Genomic DNA, 22754 nt, shown 5'->3' with positions numbered 1-22754 from the left:
TAATCAATTCTCACTTACTTCGACTTTACAAAAACAAGCTCTTAATACTTAACAAATGAATACTTCAGTTTAAACCGACTTCTCCGAATGAATGCCAGATAAGCGATAAAGGTCCTCCATTAGACCTATTGTTAACAATAGCGATCTCATCTCGAACGAGATACATGACCGACGTACTAATAGCAATAATGCCAATATAATAAAGCACAGATGATTAGTTTATTTTGCAAAAGACATATGATCAGTAGACGTTGGTCTCCATCGTTTGTGGTTACATTACTTCAATATGTGTCTGGCCTTGCTCCTAAATCCGTCTGTGTGAATACATAGAGGCCAGAATCCAGCGGTAGTAACCGGAAACCTTTGTGTATACTCCGGGCTGTTCCTTTCTCGCACATCCTTTGTAGTTCGCACCTCCCCAGCTTGTGATACCTACAAGGAAAGATAATTTTATATGTTCATTTAGCAAATATTTAATCCAGAAGTAGATTATACAGTATACCAAATAATACAGCTATTTTGTCTTTGTGGGGACAGGTCAGTCCATTTTCATCATCCTTCTAGGACGCGTCAGTGATTGTAGCGATCAATAGTCAGGAAATCCAGTAGAGAAAACGTGACAATGACATTACACAACTAAAATAATGAAGTAAGTGCTTTAACCTTAAATGTCACAAATTTCACAATTTTGTGATTTTGGATGTCTTAATAACCAAAAATACGTGTAAATATTAATTCAAACAAGACACGACACCACAAAAAAACCACCACATACATGTATCAAGGGGACAAACGACTTGTAGGGGTGTAAAATGAAAAAAAAAAATCAATGTGAATGTATTTCAATCACACGCGAATGCGGGTGATTATTTGTTTGTAGTTTAACGTCCTTCCAAAAGTTAACATCATATAAGGATGGATTAGGACCACTCCGGGCTATTTCACATTTAACGTCTTACCCACAGTTAATGTCATATAAAGGATGGATTAGGACCACTCGGGCACTATTTAATATTTAAGGTCCTCTTCACAAATATAGGATTAGGGCCACGCGGGGACTATTTCATATTTAACGTCCTCCTCACAAATATAGGATTAGGACCACGCGGGGACTATTTCATATCTAAAGTCCTCCCACAGTTAATGGCATATAAAGGGATTAGGACAACTCGGGCACTATTTAATATTAAAGGTCCTCCCACAGTTAATGTATATAAAGGGATTAGGACAACTCATGGCTATGACATATTTAAGAATGGAAGTTAGAAATAGATTTGGTGATTACCTGTAAGTGTCCACCGACCATCCTGTGTACCTCCGCAGAGTAGAGGCCCTCCGCTGTCCCCCTTTCAGTACGAAAGTATTATATTATTTAAAAGATGGATCTATGTGATCAGAAATAATATATTACAGACAGGTATTTTCCAACTTATATATATATATATGTATATGACGTTTGGAGGACATATTTGCGTTATAAGCAAGAGCTATATCACTCTGCAATTAACGATTCCATGTATTGTGTCAGAATAGATTTCAACTGTTCGTCATCCATTAAACATACCCGATTATTTAAAAAAGCAACGGTTTTTAAGATGTACTGATAGTACCGGCCATCCAAAGGAAACCACATGAGTTTATAGTTATTTAGAAGTTTAACATCTTACATATCGATTCGAAAAATTCGTCAAAACAAGGTGAATTTGAGAAAAATGACGATAACATCGTAGGCGATAATAACTGTTCATGTTTACTGCTTGCAATGCCTAAACGTCTAGGAAACAGAAAATCAATGAAAAGAATTCCTCAGAGGAGCTATCAGACAATTTTTTTTAAATATATCTTTAAAATTCATTACGGTTCATGAATATCTTTCTTATATTGTTTAAACAGAGAAAGATAAGCGCATTATAGATAATTTTAGGTAGATAGGAGCGTTAGAGATAATAATGTTAGGTATATAGGCGTGTTATAGATAATGTTAGGTACAGTAGATAGGCGCGTTATAGATAATGTTAGGTAGATAGGCGCATTATATATAATGTTAGGTAGATAGCCGCATTATATATAATGTTAGGTAGATAGCCGCATTATAGATAATGTTAGGTAGATAGGCGCGTTATAGATAATGTTAGGTATATAGGCGCGTTATAGATAATGTTAGGTAGATAAGCGCATTATATATAATGTTAGGTAGATAGGCGCATTATATATAATGTTAGGTAGATAGGCGCATTATAGATAATGTTAGGTAGATAGGCGCATTATATATAATGTTAGGTAGTAGACGCGTTGTAGATAAGGTTAAGTAAACAGGGCCTTATAAATAAGGTTAGGTAGATAGGGGCATTGTCAATAAACTTAGGTAGCACGGCGCGTTATTGATAATGTAAAGTAGATAGGCGTCTTGTAAATAAACTAAGGTAGATAATGTTAGGTAAATAAGCGCGTTGTAAATAAGGTTATGTAGATAGGCGCGTTATACATAAGGTTAGGTAGATAGGCGATAAGGCTGATAGATAGGCGCAATACAGATAATACTTGGAAGATATGCGGGATTTTGATCAGGTCATGTAGATAGGCACGTTATATATAAGGTTTGGTTGGTAGGTACGCTATAGATAATGTTATAATAATAGCCGTGATACAGATAAGATGAGGTAGATCGGCGCGTTAAAGATAAGATTGTATAGACAGGCGCGTGGTCATTTATATAAGGTTGTGTAGATAGGCGCGTGATCATTTACGTAAGATTGTGTAGATATTGATTGATTGATTGATGGGGCTTAACGTCCTTGTTCCGGTTATAACCGAGCCTAGGACACATTGTGTAGATAGGCGCGGGATTATTTATATAGTGTTGTATAGATAGGCGCGTCATCATTTATATAGTGTTGTATAGATAGGCGCGTCATCATTTATATAGTGTTGTATAGATAGGCGCGACATCATTTATATAGTGTTGTATAGATAGGCGCGACATCATTTATATAGTGTTGTGTAGATAGGCGCGTCATCATTTATATAGTGGTGTAGATAGCCGCGACATCATTTATATAGTGTTGTATAGATAGGCGCGGGATTATTTATATAAGGTTGTGTAGATAGGCGCGTCATCATTTATATAGTGTTGTATAGATAGGCGCGGGATTATTTATATAAGGTTGTGTAGATAGGCGCGTCATCATTTATATAGTGTTGTATAGATAGGCGCGGGATTATTTATATAAGGTTGTGTAGATAGGCGCGTCATCATTTATATAGTGTTGTATAGATAGGCGCGACATCATTTATATAGTGTTGTATAGATAGGCGCGTGATTATTTATATAGTGTTGTATAGATAGGCGCGTCATCATTTATATTGTGTTGTATAGATAGGCGTGTCATCATTTGTATAGTGTTGTATAGATAGGCGCGTCATCATTTATATTGTGTTGTATAGATAGGCGCGTCATCATTTGTATTGTGTTGTATAGATAGGCGCGTCATCATTTATATAGTGTTGTATAGATAGGCGCGACATCATTTATATTGTGTTGTATAGATAGGCGTGTCATCATTTGTATAGTGTTATGTAGATAGGCGCGGGATTATTTATATAAGGTTGTGTAGATAGGCGCGGGATTATTTATATCAGGTTGTGTAGATAGGCACGTGATCATTTATCTAAGGTTGTGTAGATAGACACGTCATCATTTATATAAGGTTGTATAGATAGGCGAGTGATTATTTATATAAGGTTGTGTAGATAGACACGTCATCATTTATCTAAGGTTGTGTAGATAGACACGTCATCATTTATATAAGGTTGTGTAGATAGACGTGTCTTCATTTATATAAGGTTGTATAGATAGGCGCGTGATTATTTATATAAGGTTGTGTAGATAGACACCTGATCATTTACATAAGATTGTGTAGATAGAGACGTGGTCATTTATATAAGATTGTGTAGATAGGCGCATCATCATTTATATAGTGTTGTGTAGATAGGCGCGGGATTATTTATATCAGGTTGTGTAGATAGGCGTGTCATCATTTAGATAAGGTTGTGTAGATAGACACCTGATAATTTACATAAGATTGTGTAGATAGAGACGTGGTCATTTATATAAGATTGTGTAGATATAGACGTGGTCATTTATATAAGGTTGTGTAGATAGGTGCGTCATCATTTATATAGTGTTGTATAGATAGGCGCGTCATCATTTATATAGTGTTGTATAGATAGGTGCGTTATCATTTATATAGTGTTGTATAGATAGGTGCGTTATCATTTATATAGTGTTGTATAGATAGGCGCGTCATCATTTATATAGTGCTGTGTAGATAGGTGCGTTATCATTTATATAGTGTTGTATAGATAGGCGTGTCATCATTTATATAGTGTTGTGTAGATAGGCGCGTCATCATTTATATAGTGTTGTATAGATAGGTGCGTCATCATTTATATAGTGTTGTATAGATAGGTGCGTCATCATTTATATAGTGTTGTATAGATAGGTGCGTCATCATTTATATAGTGTTGTATAGATAGGCGCGTCATCATTTATATAGTGCTGTGTAGATAGGCGCGTCATCATTTATATAGTGTTGTATAGATAGGCGCGTCATCATTTATATAGTGTTGTATAGATAGGCGCGGGATTATTTACATAAGATTGTGTAGATAGAGACGTGGTCATTTATATAAGATTGTGTAGATAGGCGCGTCATCATTTATATAGTGCTGTGTAGATAGACGCGTAAATAAACATGCGGAGATGTAAAACTTACGTTGCAGGTATCCACACTTCCGTCTAGATAGCCGGCACAGATCATGTGACTTGTCAGTTTGTCCTTGTACAGATCACTACAGTCTGTCTGGTCAATAACAGGTATAACGGCCTGTTTAAGGATGTTTGGCCAAGCTGATGGGTCAAGCTTAGGTAAACCTCCTGGTTCAGCAACCGGCTCTGAAAATATCAAAGTTGACTTTTATAGAGAAAATGTCAGTGTTGATCTTATAGAGACACACCAGTGTTCACTTTCATATAGTTATATATCAGTGTTGACTTTTATAGAGAAACATACCAGTGTTCACTTTTATAGAGAAATATAGAGAAATAGAGAAATAGAAAAATACGAGTGGGGCTAATATTTTGATATTTTTCACGAGTGCGCAGCACGAGTGAAAAATATCAAAATATTAGCCCCACTCGTGAATATATTTGGTATTACTGAAGACGCTGTTAGATATTCTGTTTATTACATTTTTTTATCAACGAAAAACCTACCCCGTATGCTAACTAGGCCTACAGCAAAAGTTTGCATACGTTTGTAAACAAAAAAAGTAGTTCCCCCTGTCCAGGTGCTAACATATATGTCGGGCTTTCTGATTGGTCAATTATTTTGGTATTTTCTAATCATTAATTTGATTGGTCAAATCAGCAAAAGTGATATTTTTCACTAGTGAAAAATATCACTTTCATAGAATGAATAATTTTTTGATATTTCACTGGTAAAAATGTAATAAATAACTATAAAAATCAACATTGAAATATTTTTCTTTAACTGTCAACACTGATATTTTTCTCTATTAAAGTCAACACTGATATGTCTCTCAATAAAAGTCAACATTGAAATATTTTTTCTTTATCAAATTCAACACTGATATGTTTCCACACAAAGCACATGGGACCTATATTTGCAGCAACTGACAGAAGCTATTCGAGCCACCCCCAAAACTGTATGATGGTCGGGAGAAAAGCGTGTCAAAAACTCGACATTTCCCTGGGTTGTGTATCGCTGAACCATGAATGTAAGGAACCTGATGACTATGTGAAGTCATCGGGACACTTCACAATAAGTAAACCAAATATCTCGTGAGAAATTCTCTACGGTACAGGGTGGGCAGAAGCGCTCATATCATGTACACCTGAACCAGCTTTACGGCGAATGAGACGTTGTGCTAAAATCACCAGTTTTATATTGGATTGTGGACAAGTAAAGGAATGATGTGTCCATCATGATATTGCCTAACTCCATGCAAAGATCGTGAGACGTAGAAACCAAATATGTGACCAAGTTGGTAAGATTGAATCAGTGGACACCACGGACACTGAGGACATGCAGATCACCTAGCTAATATGGAGTTGACCAGGGACACGTCAGGATCCTAGACGTCTCATCTGAAGCAGAACCTCGCAGTAGAATCTTGTGAGGATAGAGGAACATGGCCACAGGAGCCGTCTTAAAGTCATTAGGACAAGAAAGCTTGGAATCCAAGCAATGACAGATCCAGGGGCAGACAGAGGGGGTTGTCCAAATACCTGGTCGAATATCGATTAGCTAGACACTGCATGATAAGTTACGCAAGGTCACAACAGAGAAATGTTCTACGTAACATTGCAAGTACATGTCTTCAACTTTAGAATAAAACTGATGGGGTGGAGGGGGAGGGGGAGTTGCGATGAAACGGATGCTCCTGGTTTGTTGTTTTGGATGTTACAGTTTGGTTTGGCGAGATGTCATTGGACAAGTTTGCAATGATTGACGCTAGCGCGAGAAGCACATTAATGAACACACACGTTTGACAGCCCCGCCCATTGCCGTAGACCATCATAGTCTTGGCGGGCTGTAGAAAGCGTATGTAACCTTATCCCAAATGATCACCAATTATTTCTGTAATATGAAGATTTTGATGAGATACTCAGATATTCAGGAACCGGTATATAACTGAGAAAAAAACAACATGCATACGTACATTTAATATGGTTAGGTTATTTGGAATAGTAATCTTTGTAAATAGCTGTAAGCAGTAAATAATAACGATGGTTTGGTATGAAGACGGATAATAAGGATATGTTATACCAAGTCCCGGTTTCACCGATGTACCTAAACTTATGGAAATTTAAGGGAAATGTACTTAAGAAACCCCCTTAAGAAGGAATTCTCCCTAAATCATTTATTGTTTTCTTATGGGAAATACTAAGTTAAAAGTTAAGGAAAATTGATGAAACTGGCCCCTGGTTTCGTGGTGAGTGACTGAGCAATCCATGCTACTTTCTACACCATAATCGCTATGGTGATAATCAATGATACCTACGTTTCTGTCTTCCCCATCCTGTGATGATACAGCTGTCCTCTCCTTTGGCGTCCCGTCCGATCAGACACACCTGTTTTACATGTTCATTAAATACAATGGGCCGGTCGAGTCGTACCAAAGCTATGTCGTTATCCAGTGTTTCTAGTTTAAATGAAGGATGTAGAAGGATGTGGTCGGCGTGATAGATCTGCATGTAATGGTCCCTAGTATCTGCTGTGTTGTTATGTAGTCCCACACGAACCTCCAGATCTTCCTTGATGTCAGGTATTCCACGAAAAAACAACCTAGCAACATAAGATTTGGGTAAACATAATCACAGTCGGTTTCCGGTACATCGCTGTCTCAATCAACTTAAAAATATTTCCAAAAATGCAAATAATAATCTTACTGTTTGCTTCAATTGATTTTCATTTTAAATCAGCCCATGTAAGGAGAGAAAAGCACGGATCTTAAATTGGTATTATAGGGGAAACTAGCGTTGTAGACCATCAGACTCCGACTGGGAATGAAATGAGAATGTACTTACTGAAATTCCTTAAAACAATGTGCTGCAGACACGATCCATTGGTTGTCGATGATGCTTCCTGCGCACACATGTTGTCGTATTGTTTTGGAAAAGAAGGATACCTTTAAAACAGATAGACCCAAATTTGTGTTCAGTTTAATAGTTTGTAAGGTCTATGTATAATTGATGGTTTAATTAGACTAGTCCCCATCAGTGAGGTGGTTTTTACAGCCCAGTAAAATAACATATTGAAGCACATTCTGTTTTAACTAAAATATGACTCAAATTCAACTTAATGTTAAAGTTTGTCGCAGATTTGTTCACAGCAAAGTAAAATAATATGTATATATATAATGTAGATCTGACATGCATTAAGATACAATTTACTTAAAATCTCTACTGAACTTAAATCACGTATACTGTATATCTTATTGATAAACTCAATGCATAACTATCATAAACAATGAAGTGAATATACGATTTCGAATACGAGACCAACACTTTTCAGGAATAATGCTGTGACCACATAGATCGACCTGTTCATCGTTTTGGTAACAAATAAATATCATTTTCTCGCTGTCTTGGTTGTAGACCTAAGGTCATTTAGAAAATGACACAAGGATGGAGATAACATGACGGCGGAGAAGCGAGACTCGCGTTGCTATCCTCCACAATAGTGCCAGTGTAACACTGTACATATTGTATGCACTGAAATGGGCGCATTGTAAAGTGTAACATTTTAAGTAGTAGCATGTCATTTTAAACATATTTATTTGCCAAAAAGTAACAAGAAGATGGGACACACGTTGTTACAGCATTATCAATGTTCTTTTCTTCAATATAAGTAAGTGATGAGTAATATTACAGTTACAACAGAAAAACAAAACAAAAAACGCACTTGTAAACAGACTCAAAGAATTAATAGATTACTTAATAATAACACTGGTCTTTATAACTTTTTGCAAGATTAGAAAAAAAATAGCATTGTTGAATTGATGAGACAGAACCAGAATATCAAATTATGACATACATTTGTATCTATATATTCTGTCGCCGTTATTAAGTTTCAGATTTTGAAGTAATTCAAACCTCTGATGTACATGTATAGGGTATTCAAATAAGAAATGATAGAATTTTTTCACAAAGAGATTCGCAAATACAGGAGGGACTTTCAACAATACTGAGTCTAAATAACTCGAATGTTAGGGAACAGCAGTTACACATTAACTTTGTATAGATGATATTTAGACTTAGTTTACCATACTCAAAATAACTAGAGAATTCGAGTCCGTGTTTAAAGTCACAGATATTTTATCTTTTATTTATTCCAAGAGTTAACGTAGAAGGCAGGATAGAATGATGTGTACTGGAATGTCTGGAGTTTGTTATTATAAAGTCATGATGTTGTTAGAGGATATCTCACGTTTTGATTGACTATATTAGGTAGAGTTTTCTCTAAAAAATCACAGCTTTTATTCAAAAAGAATTAAAATTATCATTATTATCGATCGCTTATTGTTCGCAGGACATTGACGAAGTGGTTTACAAAATGACCACATATATTACAGGAATACAGTTACCGGGTATGTCATTAATTAGAAACAAATGCTCATGCAAACGTCAATCGGAAACCATTTTAAAGTTTCCGTCAACGAGAGATTTGTTGTTTGTTAGGCTGGATCTATGGTTTCCCTTCGTCTTTTTTATCACTACTGAGTTTAGCAAACAAAGTTCTGGAATTTGTTTCATGCCTATCATTTAAAACGTATAACGCATAATTAACCAATTCATCCTAAATACACACCATCCATGGCCAGCTTCCCTCCACGGCTTGTCCTCCCCCGATGATTCTATGGGTGGGAAATATAGGCTCTATGGGTTGGTCGCCACAGGTAGACAGATGATTCAGCAGCCATTTATTTTTCCAATTGTCAAAGCGTTCCCGTTCATCAACACTAGCTACGGTCGCTGATTGGTCAGTTCCAACCTCTGGTGTTCCACTGTCTGGTTTTGATAATCCCGGTACTTTCGTGCTGAGAGTTGGTTGTATTTCCGGTTTCACTGGCCCAAATGTGTTGTTAACGTGTGGTGTTGTAACGCTGTGGTGTGTATTGTGGTTAGACTGGCTACCAGAGTAATGTGAACTATGGCCAAAATGATTGAGGAAATACTGCCATAACCCACTGGTCAAATGTGTACTGTGGCCGGAGTGTCCGTGTGAAACTGGGTGAAAATGATTTCCTGAAACGTTAAATTATTTCTCTTGAAAACGTAATGAAACATATCATCATGTCTTAAAAATAATTTATTCTTTCTGGAATTTTTATATAACGAGACTTAATGAATTAAAAACAGAACTGATTTCTTCCTCAGCATATGTTTTGATCTCTATGTCAAGAGGTAGGTAGAAAATGTACACTCTTTTATGTGGAAATGGCTTGGCAGGACATATTCTGGAGAGCCTTCAGCTTCAACAAAAACATTCGAACTATTAATGACCTTTTGTGAATTGTCTAGAGACAGACTTAGAAAGTTGAAATTTGGAGGTATTACTACTGACTTCTGGGGATCAGATTTTTCGAAAAAATAGCTCATTTAGATATACAATAATTTCTCTTACATATAAGATATTTTATTTACAAACAGCATGAAAAATGTACAATGACTTATTTATGAACATATGCTATGTAAGACATCTCATATACATTATGTATATGTAAAATGAAATGTAAAATTGGTTGTATTAGATATCGTTTACATTTGTGGAATTGGTATATAAACATGAAAATTTACATTTGTCTGGCATTGTCACTATATAGTCTGTTGGAGAGCTCTGGCATTGATGTACGTTTAAATGCCATCCATCACGCGCTACACTTATCAGCGTATTAATACAACCCAAACCGGAACTACCATATCCAGGACAGTTAAGTGTAACGACTTATTATTTTGTCTACATTATTTGTTATAAAAAATATGCCATTTGCGCATTACGTTGATAATAAAATGATTATCAAAATTGAGGGTTTTTTTTTTTAATTTTCCTTGTACTATTTTGTTTGCCAAAAAGCACGCGACCATATTCCGGCTGTTCAAACGACTGACAAAAAATCTGCTGACTGTCGGTGAGGCGGGAATTATGAATTTTAAAAATGAATTATAGCTTTTAAAAAATAAAAAAAAAAGTAAAAGGAATGTAAATATAAGCATTGAACTGTTTTTGTATGATATTTATGTTCTACGTGAATGCCAGAGCTTTGCCATTCAAATAGATCATAAATACATAATGTGCGTTGTTTGCTTGCAAAGCTCTGCCATTCAAATAGATCATAAATACCATACAAAAACAGTTCAATGCTTAAATGAATACATATGTATCTAATTCTTAACACAATGGATCGTATACACTGTGTGTAAATGTTTTGTTGATCCGCATCTAAATATTATAATTTCGTGTCGTAGTCGTACTGTGTTGAATAAATGCATTATGTGTATACATTGCGATCCAGGTATTCATATCATCTAATAGACGATTTGTCACTATGTTCATATCCGGACATCGGGAAGACCATCACTGCGCCATTTCAAGTGCTAAGAGTATTTCTGTCTTGGCAATTAGATGCCGTAGATTGTGAATTCGAATAATAAAAGTATCCTTCTTCGTCATTTGTGTTACTATTTATGTTATAAATAAATGAATCTACGGTAGAATTGTTCTGTGGACCCCGCGTTATGATCTTATTTGTATGTGATATCGTCGTTACCTATCAATTAAACACATGCTTAACTCAAGCATTTCTCAATGTAATCACTGTAAAAAGAAGACAAAAATCAGACGTATTCCATAGAATCAGAAATATCAAACCTGAGAATATGTGCGGTAAATGAAGAGTTCGTCCCGACACAGTTAGGAGACAAGCAAGAAGAGTATATCCAGTGAAAACAATCATGGTCAGAATACAGATTACAGACGATTCACTTCGGGCTATATTTCAATTGTGAGCGTCGAATATCATCATGAACTTATACGGTAATAATATTATTTAGGCGTACTTCCAGTAATGTCAATCTTACTGACAGATTTATCAGAGCGCCCGAGAGAAGCAAACACTCCCAGAATACCATTATGATAAAATGATCTCAGTAAATCCCGAGATTGTGTGATTAGGGGGACACGCCGATAAAAGGCCATATTTAGACATGTTACTGGTCTGGGATCCAGAAGGTTAATACAACCTCAACAGATAGCCTGACAAATTAGTCGACCGAAGTTCTTGTGGGCAGGACACTGGCCAATTGTAGCATCGTTCGTACTGCTGGACCTGAAATGTCTTCCTACATAGATACATACCTAGATACCGGCTCGGTGGTATTAAGCTAGATGACGTCAGGAGTTAAAAGGGTAGATTAGCCTCACCCGCATTTCATTGTCATCTTTTATCACTATATTCAATTTGTGAAATTAAGCATTGACGGGAAATGCCCTACCCGACCAAAGTACACATGTACTTTAACGGCAGCTCTTTACAACTATTAAAACACCCTAACATATCTAGCCTTTTGCTGATGGAAATAAACGTCCGAGCTGTTTTTGAAAGTTCTCGGCTTGTGCTTGACAAGACTATACTTAATTCATTGTAACACAACACCCGTCTGATTGTGTACCACAGACTAACACCATGTAACACCATGTAACACCATGTAACACCCGACCTGTCTGATGGTGTACTACAATATAACACCATACCTGTCTGATTGTGTACCACAAAGTAACACCATACCTGTGTGATTGTGTACTACAATGTAACACCATACCTGTCTGATTGTGTACCACAATATAACACCATACCTGTCTGATTGTGTACTACAATATAACACCATACCTATCTGATTGTGTACTACAATGTAACACCATACCTGTCTGATTGTGTACCACAATGTAACACCATACCTGTCTGATGGTGTACTACAATATAACACCATACCTGTCTGATTGTGTACTACAATATAACACCATACTTGTCTGATTGTGTACTACAATATAACACCATACCTGTCTGATTGTGTACTACAGTGTAACACCATACCATCTGATTGTGTACTACAATGTAACACCATACCTGTCTGATTGTGTACTACAATATAACACCATACCTATCTGATTGTGTACCCCTAATGTAACACCATACCTGTGTGATTGTGTACCCCAATGTAACACCATACCTGTCTGATTGTGTACCACAGTGTAACACCATACCTGTCTGATTGTGTACTACAATATAACACCATACCTATCTGATTGTGTACTACAATATAACACCATACCTGTGTGATTGTGTACTACAATGTAACACCATACCTATCTGATTGTGTACCACAATATAACACCATACCTGTCTGATTGTGTACTACAATGTAACACCATACCTGTCTGATTGTGTACTACAATATAACACCATACCTGTCTGATTGTGTACCACAATATAACACCATACTTGTCTGATTGTGTACCACAATATAACACCATACCTGTCTGATTGTGTACCACGATGTAACACCATACCTGTCTGATTGTGTACCACAATATAACACCATACCTATCTGATTGTGTACTACAATGTAACACCATACCTGTCTGATTGTGTACCACAATGTAACACCATACCTGTCTGATTGTGTATTACAATATAACACCATGCCTACATTACAGTATCCTTGTGATATTATAACGATTGTGTAACAGATGTTGAATACTGACGGAAAAAAACTAACAATGAAATGTCTCAGGAGACCAATCCATAGAAACGGGGTGTTCTTCATTTGTCCACATCTTAAAGTTCACAGGAAAGTGTTGATATAGGAGAACAATGGGAAACCAATGATAGTCTGTACCATATTAATTTTACCTGTGCTTTACCTGTAGTCATTTATCTGTGCTACATATCGAATGTGGGGAAACAGATATATATATACATGTACCTCTTATCTGTGAAAATGTGGGGAAGTAATTATCTGTTCAAATCCTTATCATTATCGTAAAACATTAAAACAGTATATGGCATTATCAATAATGGCACCCATGGCAATACAGTGGCCAGGCGTACCAATCTGTTGATATAATTGTCGGTCCTGTAAATCTGCTGCAAACCTGTCTGTTGTGCCTTTCTTCATATACATTGTGTGAAGTGTGAAAAAACATCCCTGTACTGCGACCCCGGGGGAAACCTGACGACTGGCGTTGTGGGCAGCTTTCTCGTAATCTACAAACACGGTGGCGGGCATCATCAGCTTGGATAACCTGAATCCACCATCAGCTTGGATAACCTGAATCCACCATCAGCTTGGGTCACCTGAATCCACCATCAGCTTGGATAACCTGAATCCACCATCAGCTTGGGTCACCTGAATCCACCATCAGCTTGGATAACCAGAATCCACCATCAGCTTGGGTCACCTGAATCCACCATCAGCTTGGATAACATGAATCCACCATCAGCTTGGATAACCTGAATCCACCATCAGCTTGGATAACCTGAATCCACCATCAGCTCGGGTCACCTGAATCCACCATCAGCTTGGGTCACCTGAATCCACCATCAGCTTGGATAACCTGAATCCACCATCAGCTTGGATAACCTGAATCCACCATCAGCTTGGATAACCTGAATCCACCATCAGCTTGGGTCACCTGAATCCACCATCAGCTTGGGTCACATGAATCCACCATCAGCTTGGGTCACCTGAATCCACCATCAGCTTGGATGGGTCATCACATGTATTTTTCCAAGTGGTAAAAGTTATAATATTTACATTAATAAGACAAACCAAAATTCTTCGGATAAAAAGTCCTAAAAATTCTTAATTCGACCCGAAGTATCACTAATTACCGCAAAGCCATAAGGTATTTTTTCTGTACATTTCGGCGTTAATTTCATTACATGTAGGCACAAACATTCATATAATTATCGTTCGGGCGTATATTTCATTAAAAGACTTAAGAATGCTCCTTTAAAAATGACTAGTCTATAAAAAAGGAAATTTTAAATGGTTTCATAATTATTTTCAGTTCCCCAGGGTTTAGATCTATGTCTAGTTATTTTCAAATGATGCTACAAATCGTCTTAAGTTGCAATGCTTACAGATGGCACTTCTTCGTTTTAATTTTTGGCCGTTATCCCATCGCAGTTGTTCATGGACAATATGCAATTTGTAAAAGTAATGACTAATCTATGGTGTTCCGTTAGGGCCAAATTTCCAATATCGTTCCTACGCTCATTCGACCTAAACGCGAAGGAGCGAAAGAGCGAAAACACGATGGCGAAGTGTGATGGAACTTCGCTCCTTCGCCATCGTGTTTTCGCTTCTTCGCCTCTTCGCTCCTTCGTCATCATGTTTTCAGTCCTTTGCTATCGTGTTTTCGCTCCTTCGCGGTGGCCGAGTGGTTAAGGCGTCCTTGAATGATGAGGCAATTAATGTTGAACCCAGTAGTTTATCAAAATATATAAGATTCTTATATGTTTATGAAATATCTTATATATTTATAAGATATCTTATATATATATCTTTAAGATCTATAATATCTGTATAAGATATCTTATTTAAAATTTATGAGATACCCTATGTAATATATAAGATATCTCGTAAAAGATATAAGATATCTCGTAAAAGATATAAGATATCTCGTAAAAGATATAAGATATCTCGTAAAAGATATAAGATATATCATAAACTTTTCTTTACAAGATATTTATGTAATATATAAGATATGCCATTAAAGATATAAGATATCTTATATAAATATCTTATAAAGAAAAGTTTATGAGATATCTTATAAAGAACGAGACTCTCGCGAGATCGGCAAAAAGTTAAAGTCCGAGAAGACTGCTGAATGAAGGCCTGAGGTATGGCCAAAAGAGTGGCCGAGACGGCGACTGCCGCAATCAACTGAATAAAATGATTTTTTTTTTTTTTTTAGGTACAAAAAACATTTTATTCTCCCAGACATGTAAAACATTGGAGGGCTGCCAAGGTTGGGGCCTTGGGGTCAGCCCTCAATATAAATCATGTCCCCACAAATAATAAAATGATAACTTATTATGAATATGACAATTTTAAATCTTTATCAAACCATTTTATGCAGTTTCAGTCAGCTTCTGTCATGTGTTCTAATGAGATTGTATCGGCTCCGTATTCAAGTGGAGGAGGGTTCCTTATCAAAAAATCAAATCTCGGTCTTTATAAGATATATTATAAACATATTATATAAGATATCTGATATAATATACATATAACATGCCTCATTTAATTTTCTTTATAAGAAATCTTATAAAAATATATATAAGATATCTCGTTTATTATATGAGTCTTATAAAGTATGTGAGATAGACTATATATTATATAAGATTTCTTATAAAGTTTATAAGATATCTTATATAATTGTATAAGATATTTTATATGATTTGGAAAATTCCTAGATCAACGTTGCTCCGCGAATAAATGACTACTTGGCTTACGATAGGGCAGGGTTATCTCAAGGCGTGAAACACCTCCCGTTGTTATCGATGGTAATCTTACAGCAGTAAGATTTTGGGATCAGGTCTTAAGACCACGTTCTTCCTCTTATCCATCATTATTTGAGGAATGTTGATAATAACGTCAGATTCACCCCGGTAATATCAATATTTCTGAACTAAAACTTTTCCATAAGGAAGTTGTATTGGATTTAAGGGGAAAACCTTAACCAAGGGACCCACTAGAATGCCAAGGGACCCTCTTGATATTAACATTGCAAATACAGTCGAACTTCGAGATTTCCCGAGAATTCGAGATTAGCAAGTACATGTATGTTTTATAATATAATTCTCACCTTCGAAACTGAATTTTTACTTCGAGTTTGGCATTTTCTTCATGCTATCGGACTTCGGGAAAACGAAATTTGACTGTCTATCAAATGAGAATCTCATTAATTACATTTTTTATCGTTTTGCTAGATTTTTCACTCTATTAGATCATTTCTGCCGTCTGATAATTAGAGTTGCTTCCCTTAGATCATATATAGTAAGAATGACGCCCAATTTTAAGGGGTGAAATTAACAGTACATAAATTTCACTATCATTGTCTTAATTGACGTGGTACCGACGATAGCTTTTGAAAGTCGAATCTAATTAATTATACAACGATGACCTATCTCATTACCAAAATTGCTAGCTAAACATGCATGAATTCACTTGTTTAATTTACACTAAAATGTGTTTCATACAATTATGATTAGTACCTGTTATAAAACATTTCCCCTTAACTTAAAATTGTTCAGAACCAGAAAAAAATAATCAGTTAAAATCTTCAACAGACAAATACATCTGATACGGTGTTTACAGGATATCTATATCGAAGTGTTCCGGATATTGTGATTTGGTTCAAAAGGTAGTCCTTTTCGGCACATTCTGAAATGAATGTGAACGGATTTCATTTGACTTTGTATCGTACCGATGATAATAACCTTCACAGTTTTAACAGAGTTAATATTCATGCGTAATATTTGAAATAGAAGTTTTAAGCGTTTTGAATTAAAACAGACGATGTATTTTGTGAGGAAATATGTTTATCCTATGTGTTTATAAGTGAAAAACCCGTGTGATGTGCCCTTGTGGTTTCGTAACCCCTCTAAGACTGCATATATCTTGCCGTTAATCAGTTTGATTTATCGAATGTTCCTTTCAGAAGTTAATATCTTAGGGTGGAATGAAAAAAAAATATATAAAATATTGGATATACATTGATTGTATTAGTTATATATATGTCACAATGAGGTTAATTCGCATTGGGTAATCGATAAGTAAAATCGTTGAATATTACTTTAGTTTAAACAATACTTTATTCAGTGGAAACATCAATAAAAATATACATATAATTTCAAATGAATAGGGATTTGACAGCAAGCTTACAGCTTATGTAAGTCATCTCCCTTTGTTTGTGTTCAGCATACGTTTACATGAGTCAGTGGTATTTTAAACATTGCAACAATGAATTATATTAATTAAACATACAATTATACAAGTGAATGAATTGGTATTTAAACAATTGATAAACTTATTAAACTAAAAACAAAAACAATGTTGCTCATGGATTAATTCAATATTAAGTATTACAATAGTAATGATACAGGTATATTTCAATGATAACTTGATATTTAAAAACTTAAAGTCACTCGAAACGTTTACTATTAATAATATAGTTTTGAACTGCAATGAAAATTTCTTCATTTTGTTGGTTATTCAAAGACTGGTTTCCCCATAGCAGTGTGTTTAAATCAAAATCATAGTTCAGAGACCAAATATAACGAGTTCTTATTTCTGAGAATTTCTCGCATTGTAATAAATAGTGAAAACTGTCTTCATTATATCCACAGCTACAGAACGGGTCATCAATAATGTTTTTCTCGAAAAGATGAGATTTTAAAAAGCTACATTGTAGTCGTATCTTACTGTGGTGTATTTGTGCTATACGATTTCCGACATTTCGGTATGGTGGAGATTTTGTTTTAGTTTTGTTAAGGTGATACTTTAATACAGAAAGGGATGGACTTTGTTTTACTTCATTTGGCAATTTGTTCCATAAACTAACGGACGACGGAAAAAAAGAATTTTTGAAAAATGTGGTTCTGGTTTTAATCATAGATATGTCATTTGCTTGTCTAGTATTTCTAGTATGTATTTCAGAATGTTTGAGGGAACGATATTTGACAGGTAAGAGGGGGTTAAATGATGTATCATCTTATGAATTTGAATGATTTTATGTTTTTCACGACGATCAGAGAGAGTTTCCCAGCAAACATCGTTATACAATAAATCAATACTGACAAGTTTTGTAGCACCGGTAACAATTCTTGCGGATTCTTTCTGAATGTCGTCTATTCTGTTTATCAAATACAATGGTAAATTATCCCAGATGACATCAGCATACTCTAATATTGGCCTAATAAAGGAAAAATAAATTTGTTCTAATGAATTGCGATCAAGAATAAATTTTAATTTGTGTAATACTGAGAGGCGCTTGGATGCTTTTGAAATAATAGAGTCTACATGATCTACCCAACTAAGCTCTGAGTTCAGCGTGACACCGAGATGCTTATGAGAGTTGACAGTTTTAATGGCTATGTTATTTATCGACAAAGCAGGCATTTGACACTTATTATGTTATGTTTTCTACTTACCAGTAGGGATTCGGTTTTATCCGCATTAAAATTAACTAACCATTTCTTTGCCCATTCCTGTATTTTAGAGAGATCGGAATTCATTATAGTTGCCGATGTTATAGGGTTATCAACGACAAGATACAAAGTGGTATCATCGGCAAACAATTTTATAAGGCAATTTATATTAGATACAATGTCATTTATATACACTAAAAATAGCAGCGGTCCGAGGATAGAACCTTGAGGAACGCCTGCTTTAATATTTACATAGTCTGAAAATGTTCCATTTAAAACTACACGTTGCTGTCTGTTTGAAAGATAATTTTTAAACCATCCCAGTAAAGTTCCTGAAATTCCTGCCAATTTTAATTTATGAATTAGCCCTTTGTGCCAGACGCGGTCAAAGGCCTTACTTATATCACAAAATATTACTACAATACAATACATACAATACAAAATATTTTATTAACGTGTCACATGTCAATATTACAGATATATAAAATACAGTATAAGTCATAAAAACTTTACAAGTTGCATTAAAATTATATTGACATCCAGCCAATTTGACTTATGAGACACAATATAGTAAAAAGTTCTGTTAAATATAAGTAAAACAGGATCTTCTGCGATACATCAGATAGAGTGAAGAAGCTAAAATAGGCTGAAGATCATCACTTGTCATAAGATAATGAAATTGTTCATATGGGTTTAATTCTAAAAAGTTTGGACAATAATTGCTTGCTTCACTAAATAAAATTCGCCTAATATCTGAATAAAACTCACAGTCAATTAAAAAATGGCGCTCGTCTTCTACTAATCCTGACTGACATAAAATACATTTCCTCTCATGTAATGCTAAGGGAACACGAGAATACCGGCCTGTCTCTATTTTCAATTTCAAATTACCACAACGGAACTTGGCTAACGTTTGCCTATGCTTAAAATTTACAACAGTATATATATATGATTCTGGGGTAAAAACAGATTTAAACGTACGGTAAGTACGCAACTTATTTCCATTAGTTTTCCCTATATCATTCCATAGTTCTTGATACCACTTGTTTTCGTCCTTTGTTTTGAATACACATTTAGCTAAATTCATACAGTAACTCGGAATAGGGCTAGGCGCTAAGAATTCATTAAGATTGTGTTCATTAAAAAGTTTTTCAACACGTTTATCCCAGCTTCCTGTCCTGGTTTTAGACCACTCGTGGAGCCGTTTAACCATACGGTCCTCTGTTGTACCCGCGAGCCTTAACCAGAGTTTACATACTTCGAGTTTTTGCTTGACAGCAGTAGAGTTCCATCCAAGATCACCTCTGGTCGCGACATTGGATGCGTTGTTTCCGGTGCCTAGAAAGTATCGACAAGCTTTGTTTTGGACAGTTTGTACAAAGCTATAGGTATTTACTCCCCACAATCCCGCGCCGTAGAATAGAACTGGTTCGACTAGAGATTCATACAGATTCTTATAAACACTAAAAGACATCCCTCCAGCGAATCTGAATTTGGCATATAATGCGCCGAGGGCACGACTAGCCGATTTTGAAAGTTCCCGCGCTGCGAATTCCGTCTCCAAGAATTCCGTAAACCAAAAACCGAGATACTTATATCGATTAGTTATGTCTATTTCCAGGTCACCACATTTGAAAGTAAGTTCCGATCTTGGAATAGATTTATGACGAAAGTGTATCACTTTTGTTTTGTCCTGATTAACACACAGCCGCCACCTGCTACTCCAACGATTACTTGCACCTCTTTCCCATTATCAATCGCCTTGCATATGTCATTCGTTGAAATTAATAATTGATTGACAGCTGAATCACCTTTAGTAAAACCAGATTGATGTATAGTAAAAAAGTTGCTATCGCGAAGGAAGTTATACACATACTTAAAAACACATCTTTCCATGACTTTCCCCAAAATACTTATTAATGATATGGGCCTGTAATTAGATACGTTACTAGGGTCGTTCTTTTTAAAAACAGGGGATATATTTGCAAGCTTCTAAGCCTCTGGTAACATTGTTCATGTAATGACTTATTAAACAAATCACAAAGTGAGTGACATAACTCATGTTTTCCTTCCTTTAATAACCTACCATTAATAAGATCAGGACCAGATGATTTTGATGGATCAAGAACATTGATTGCATCTAAAACATCTTCATTAGTGATAGTTATATTATCTAATTTGTATTGAGTGTTAGTATGTACGTCAGGAACAAAGCTGTTCTCGTCGTCGAGTTGACTCTGTTGAGCAAATAAATTATTTAATATGGTAGCCTTTTCCTTGTCTTCTGAATATTCTTTACCATTATGTATTAGTATAGGTATAGAAGTAGATTATGTAGAAAAATTTTATAAAATTATTTAAAATTTTCCACCAATTACGCGGATTCGTATTTTTATTCTGAAGTTCATTTGTAAGCTTGACACGATAACTTTCCTTAGCGCTACGAACTGCATCGATACATCGATTTCTAATGTGTCTGTACTGTTCCCATTTGTTAGCATTTTGTGTGGTTTTAGCTTTAGAGTGAATTCTTTTCCTACGTCTAATAAGTTTACGTATGTTATTATGCATCCATGGGCCATGCTTTCGTATAACGACTTATTTATGAGGTATGGTTGTAGACGCAGTATCAAGAATAACCTTTTCAATAAAGGGCCTGTTTCCAAAATGGCCCCTTCTCTGATTCAAATTTCCTGTTGGTGGTGCATTGCCCATGCCGTTGTGGTCACAAATCTATAAAGTATAAAGATTTAGGTCACTTGGTTTGTGTTTTATGGCTCCTCAAAGTTGTACCTTTCAGAAGCTGTCCAAGTGTTGATAAAATGTGCATGTTATGTAAAATATTAATGAAAATCTAATCAAATGATGGTCACCGTAAAGAATACATTCATGGCATGATTGTGACAAAAACTCATGTTTCCATCGCGCCATTTGGCTGTTTTATGGAAGAAACAATCTCAAAAATGCCGTTTTCGATTATAACATTTTAGACACAAAAACTGTGTTTTTTTTAGAGAATACACCCTTTTATGGGCGTTGGATGCAAACCAATTTTTATCCTATTAAACAGTACGTAACATGCTATTGATGAGAGGAAAAATCATCAACATGTAAGTGGTGGAACATTTTCGAATCTTGGGTTGAATTAGCCTATGGTTGAATTGCCGATTTTCGACTTTCTTTAGATAATTAACAAAAACACGAGAGTATTTGCTCGGTATGTTGAGAATATGTACACAGATATGAAAAAAAGTGAGAGAAACACTTTTTTCATTAAAAAAAATCCAAGATGGCTACTTCACAAGTCCCCGTGGTTGAAGACATTGGCTGACAAATAGACAGAACAACAAACAAAACTAGATTTGATCAAGATCAAAACACGGGATTTCCAACTAGAAAATGATTGCAGACATGTTCTCGTTCTGACGAACGCTTTTGTACGTTTTACCTACGATTTCTTTTCGTTTTCTCTTCGCTTCCCTTCTTTAACCGATCAATTGACTTTCAACCCTCTCTGTGACCTTGAACGTCGAAGGTCAAGGTCAAATATGTGCATACCTTTTGTAGCCAGTCATTAATGCTTTATATGTGCCAATTATCAAGTCTGTTGGTGTCAGAGTATTGGAGGAAAAACATTTCAAGTGTAATTGTAGGATAATATTTAATTTTGGCAGTTAAATGTTTTCCTATGTATTTTTTCTGAAATAAAGTTGACGTTTTGACCTGGAAACGTTGCAAACATCTTCAAACAAATGTTTTCTTTAATATACAATAAAAATTAACCGTTTGAAAAGAATTTGAAATTTTCGATTTTTGATCATTTGACCTCTGTGACCTTGAACGAAGGTCAAGGTCATTGAAAAGCAATCAAGTTTGTAGGCATCCGTACATGCTATCACTGTACCAAATATAATATCTGTGTATGTAAAGATTTTGGAGCAGAGGGTAATTAA

General features: G+C 35.5%; 1 protein-coding gene across 1 annotated transcript; it reads right to left on the bottom strand.

Moving 5' to 3' along the window:
- Positions 1 to 197: 197 nt before the first annotated feature.
- On the bottom strand, positions 198 to 11683 carry LOC117329014 (trypsin-like). Its single transcript, XM_033886695.1, has 7 exons — positions 11457 to 11683; positions 9396 to 9832; positions 7613 to 7713; positions 7087 to 7370; positions 4776 to 4954; positions 1286 to 1346; positions 198 to 432 (listed from the first exon to the last, which is right to left on the bottom strand). The coding sequence occupies exons 1-7, from the start codon at positions 11539 to 11541 to the stop codon at positions 305 to 307; spliced, it is 1275 nt and encodes a 424-aa protein (XP_033742586.1). The 5' UTR covers positions 11542 to 11683; the 3' UTR covers positions 198 to 304.
- Positions 11684 to 22754: the final 11071 nt, after the last annotated feature.

The sequence above is a fragment of the Pecten maximus genome, chromosome 1 (assembly GCF_902652985.1).
Source record: "Pecten maximus chromosome 1, xPecMax1.1, whole genome shotgun sequence".
In the NCBI taxonomy this organism is placed as follows: Eukaryota; Metazoa; Mollusca; class Bivalvia; order Pectinida; family Pectinidae; genus Pecten; species Pecten maximus.
This window is presented reverse-complemented; position numbering and strand designations above follow the sequence as displayed.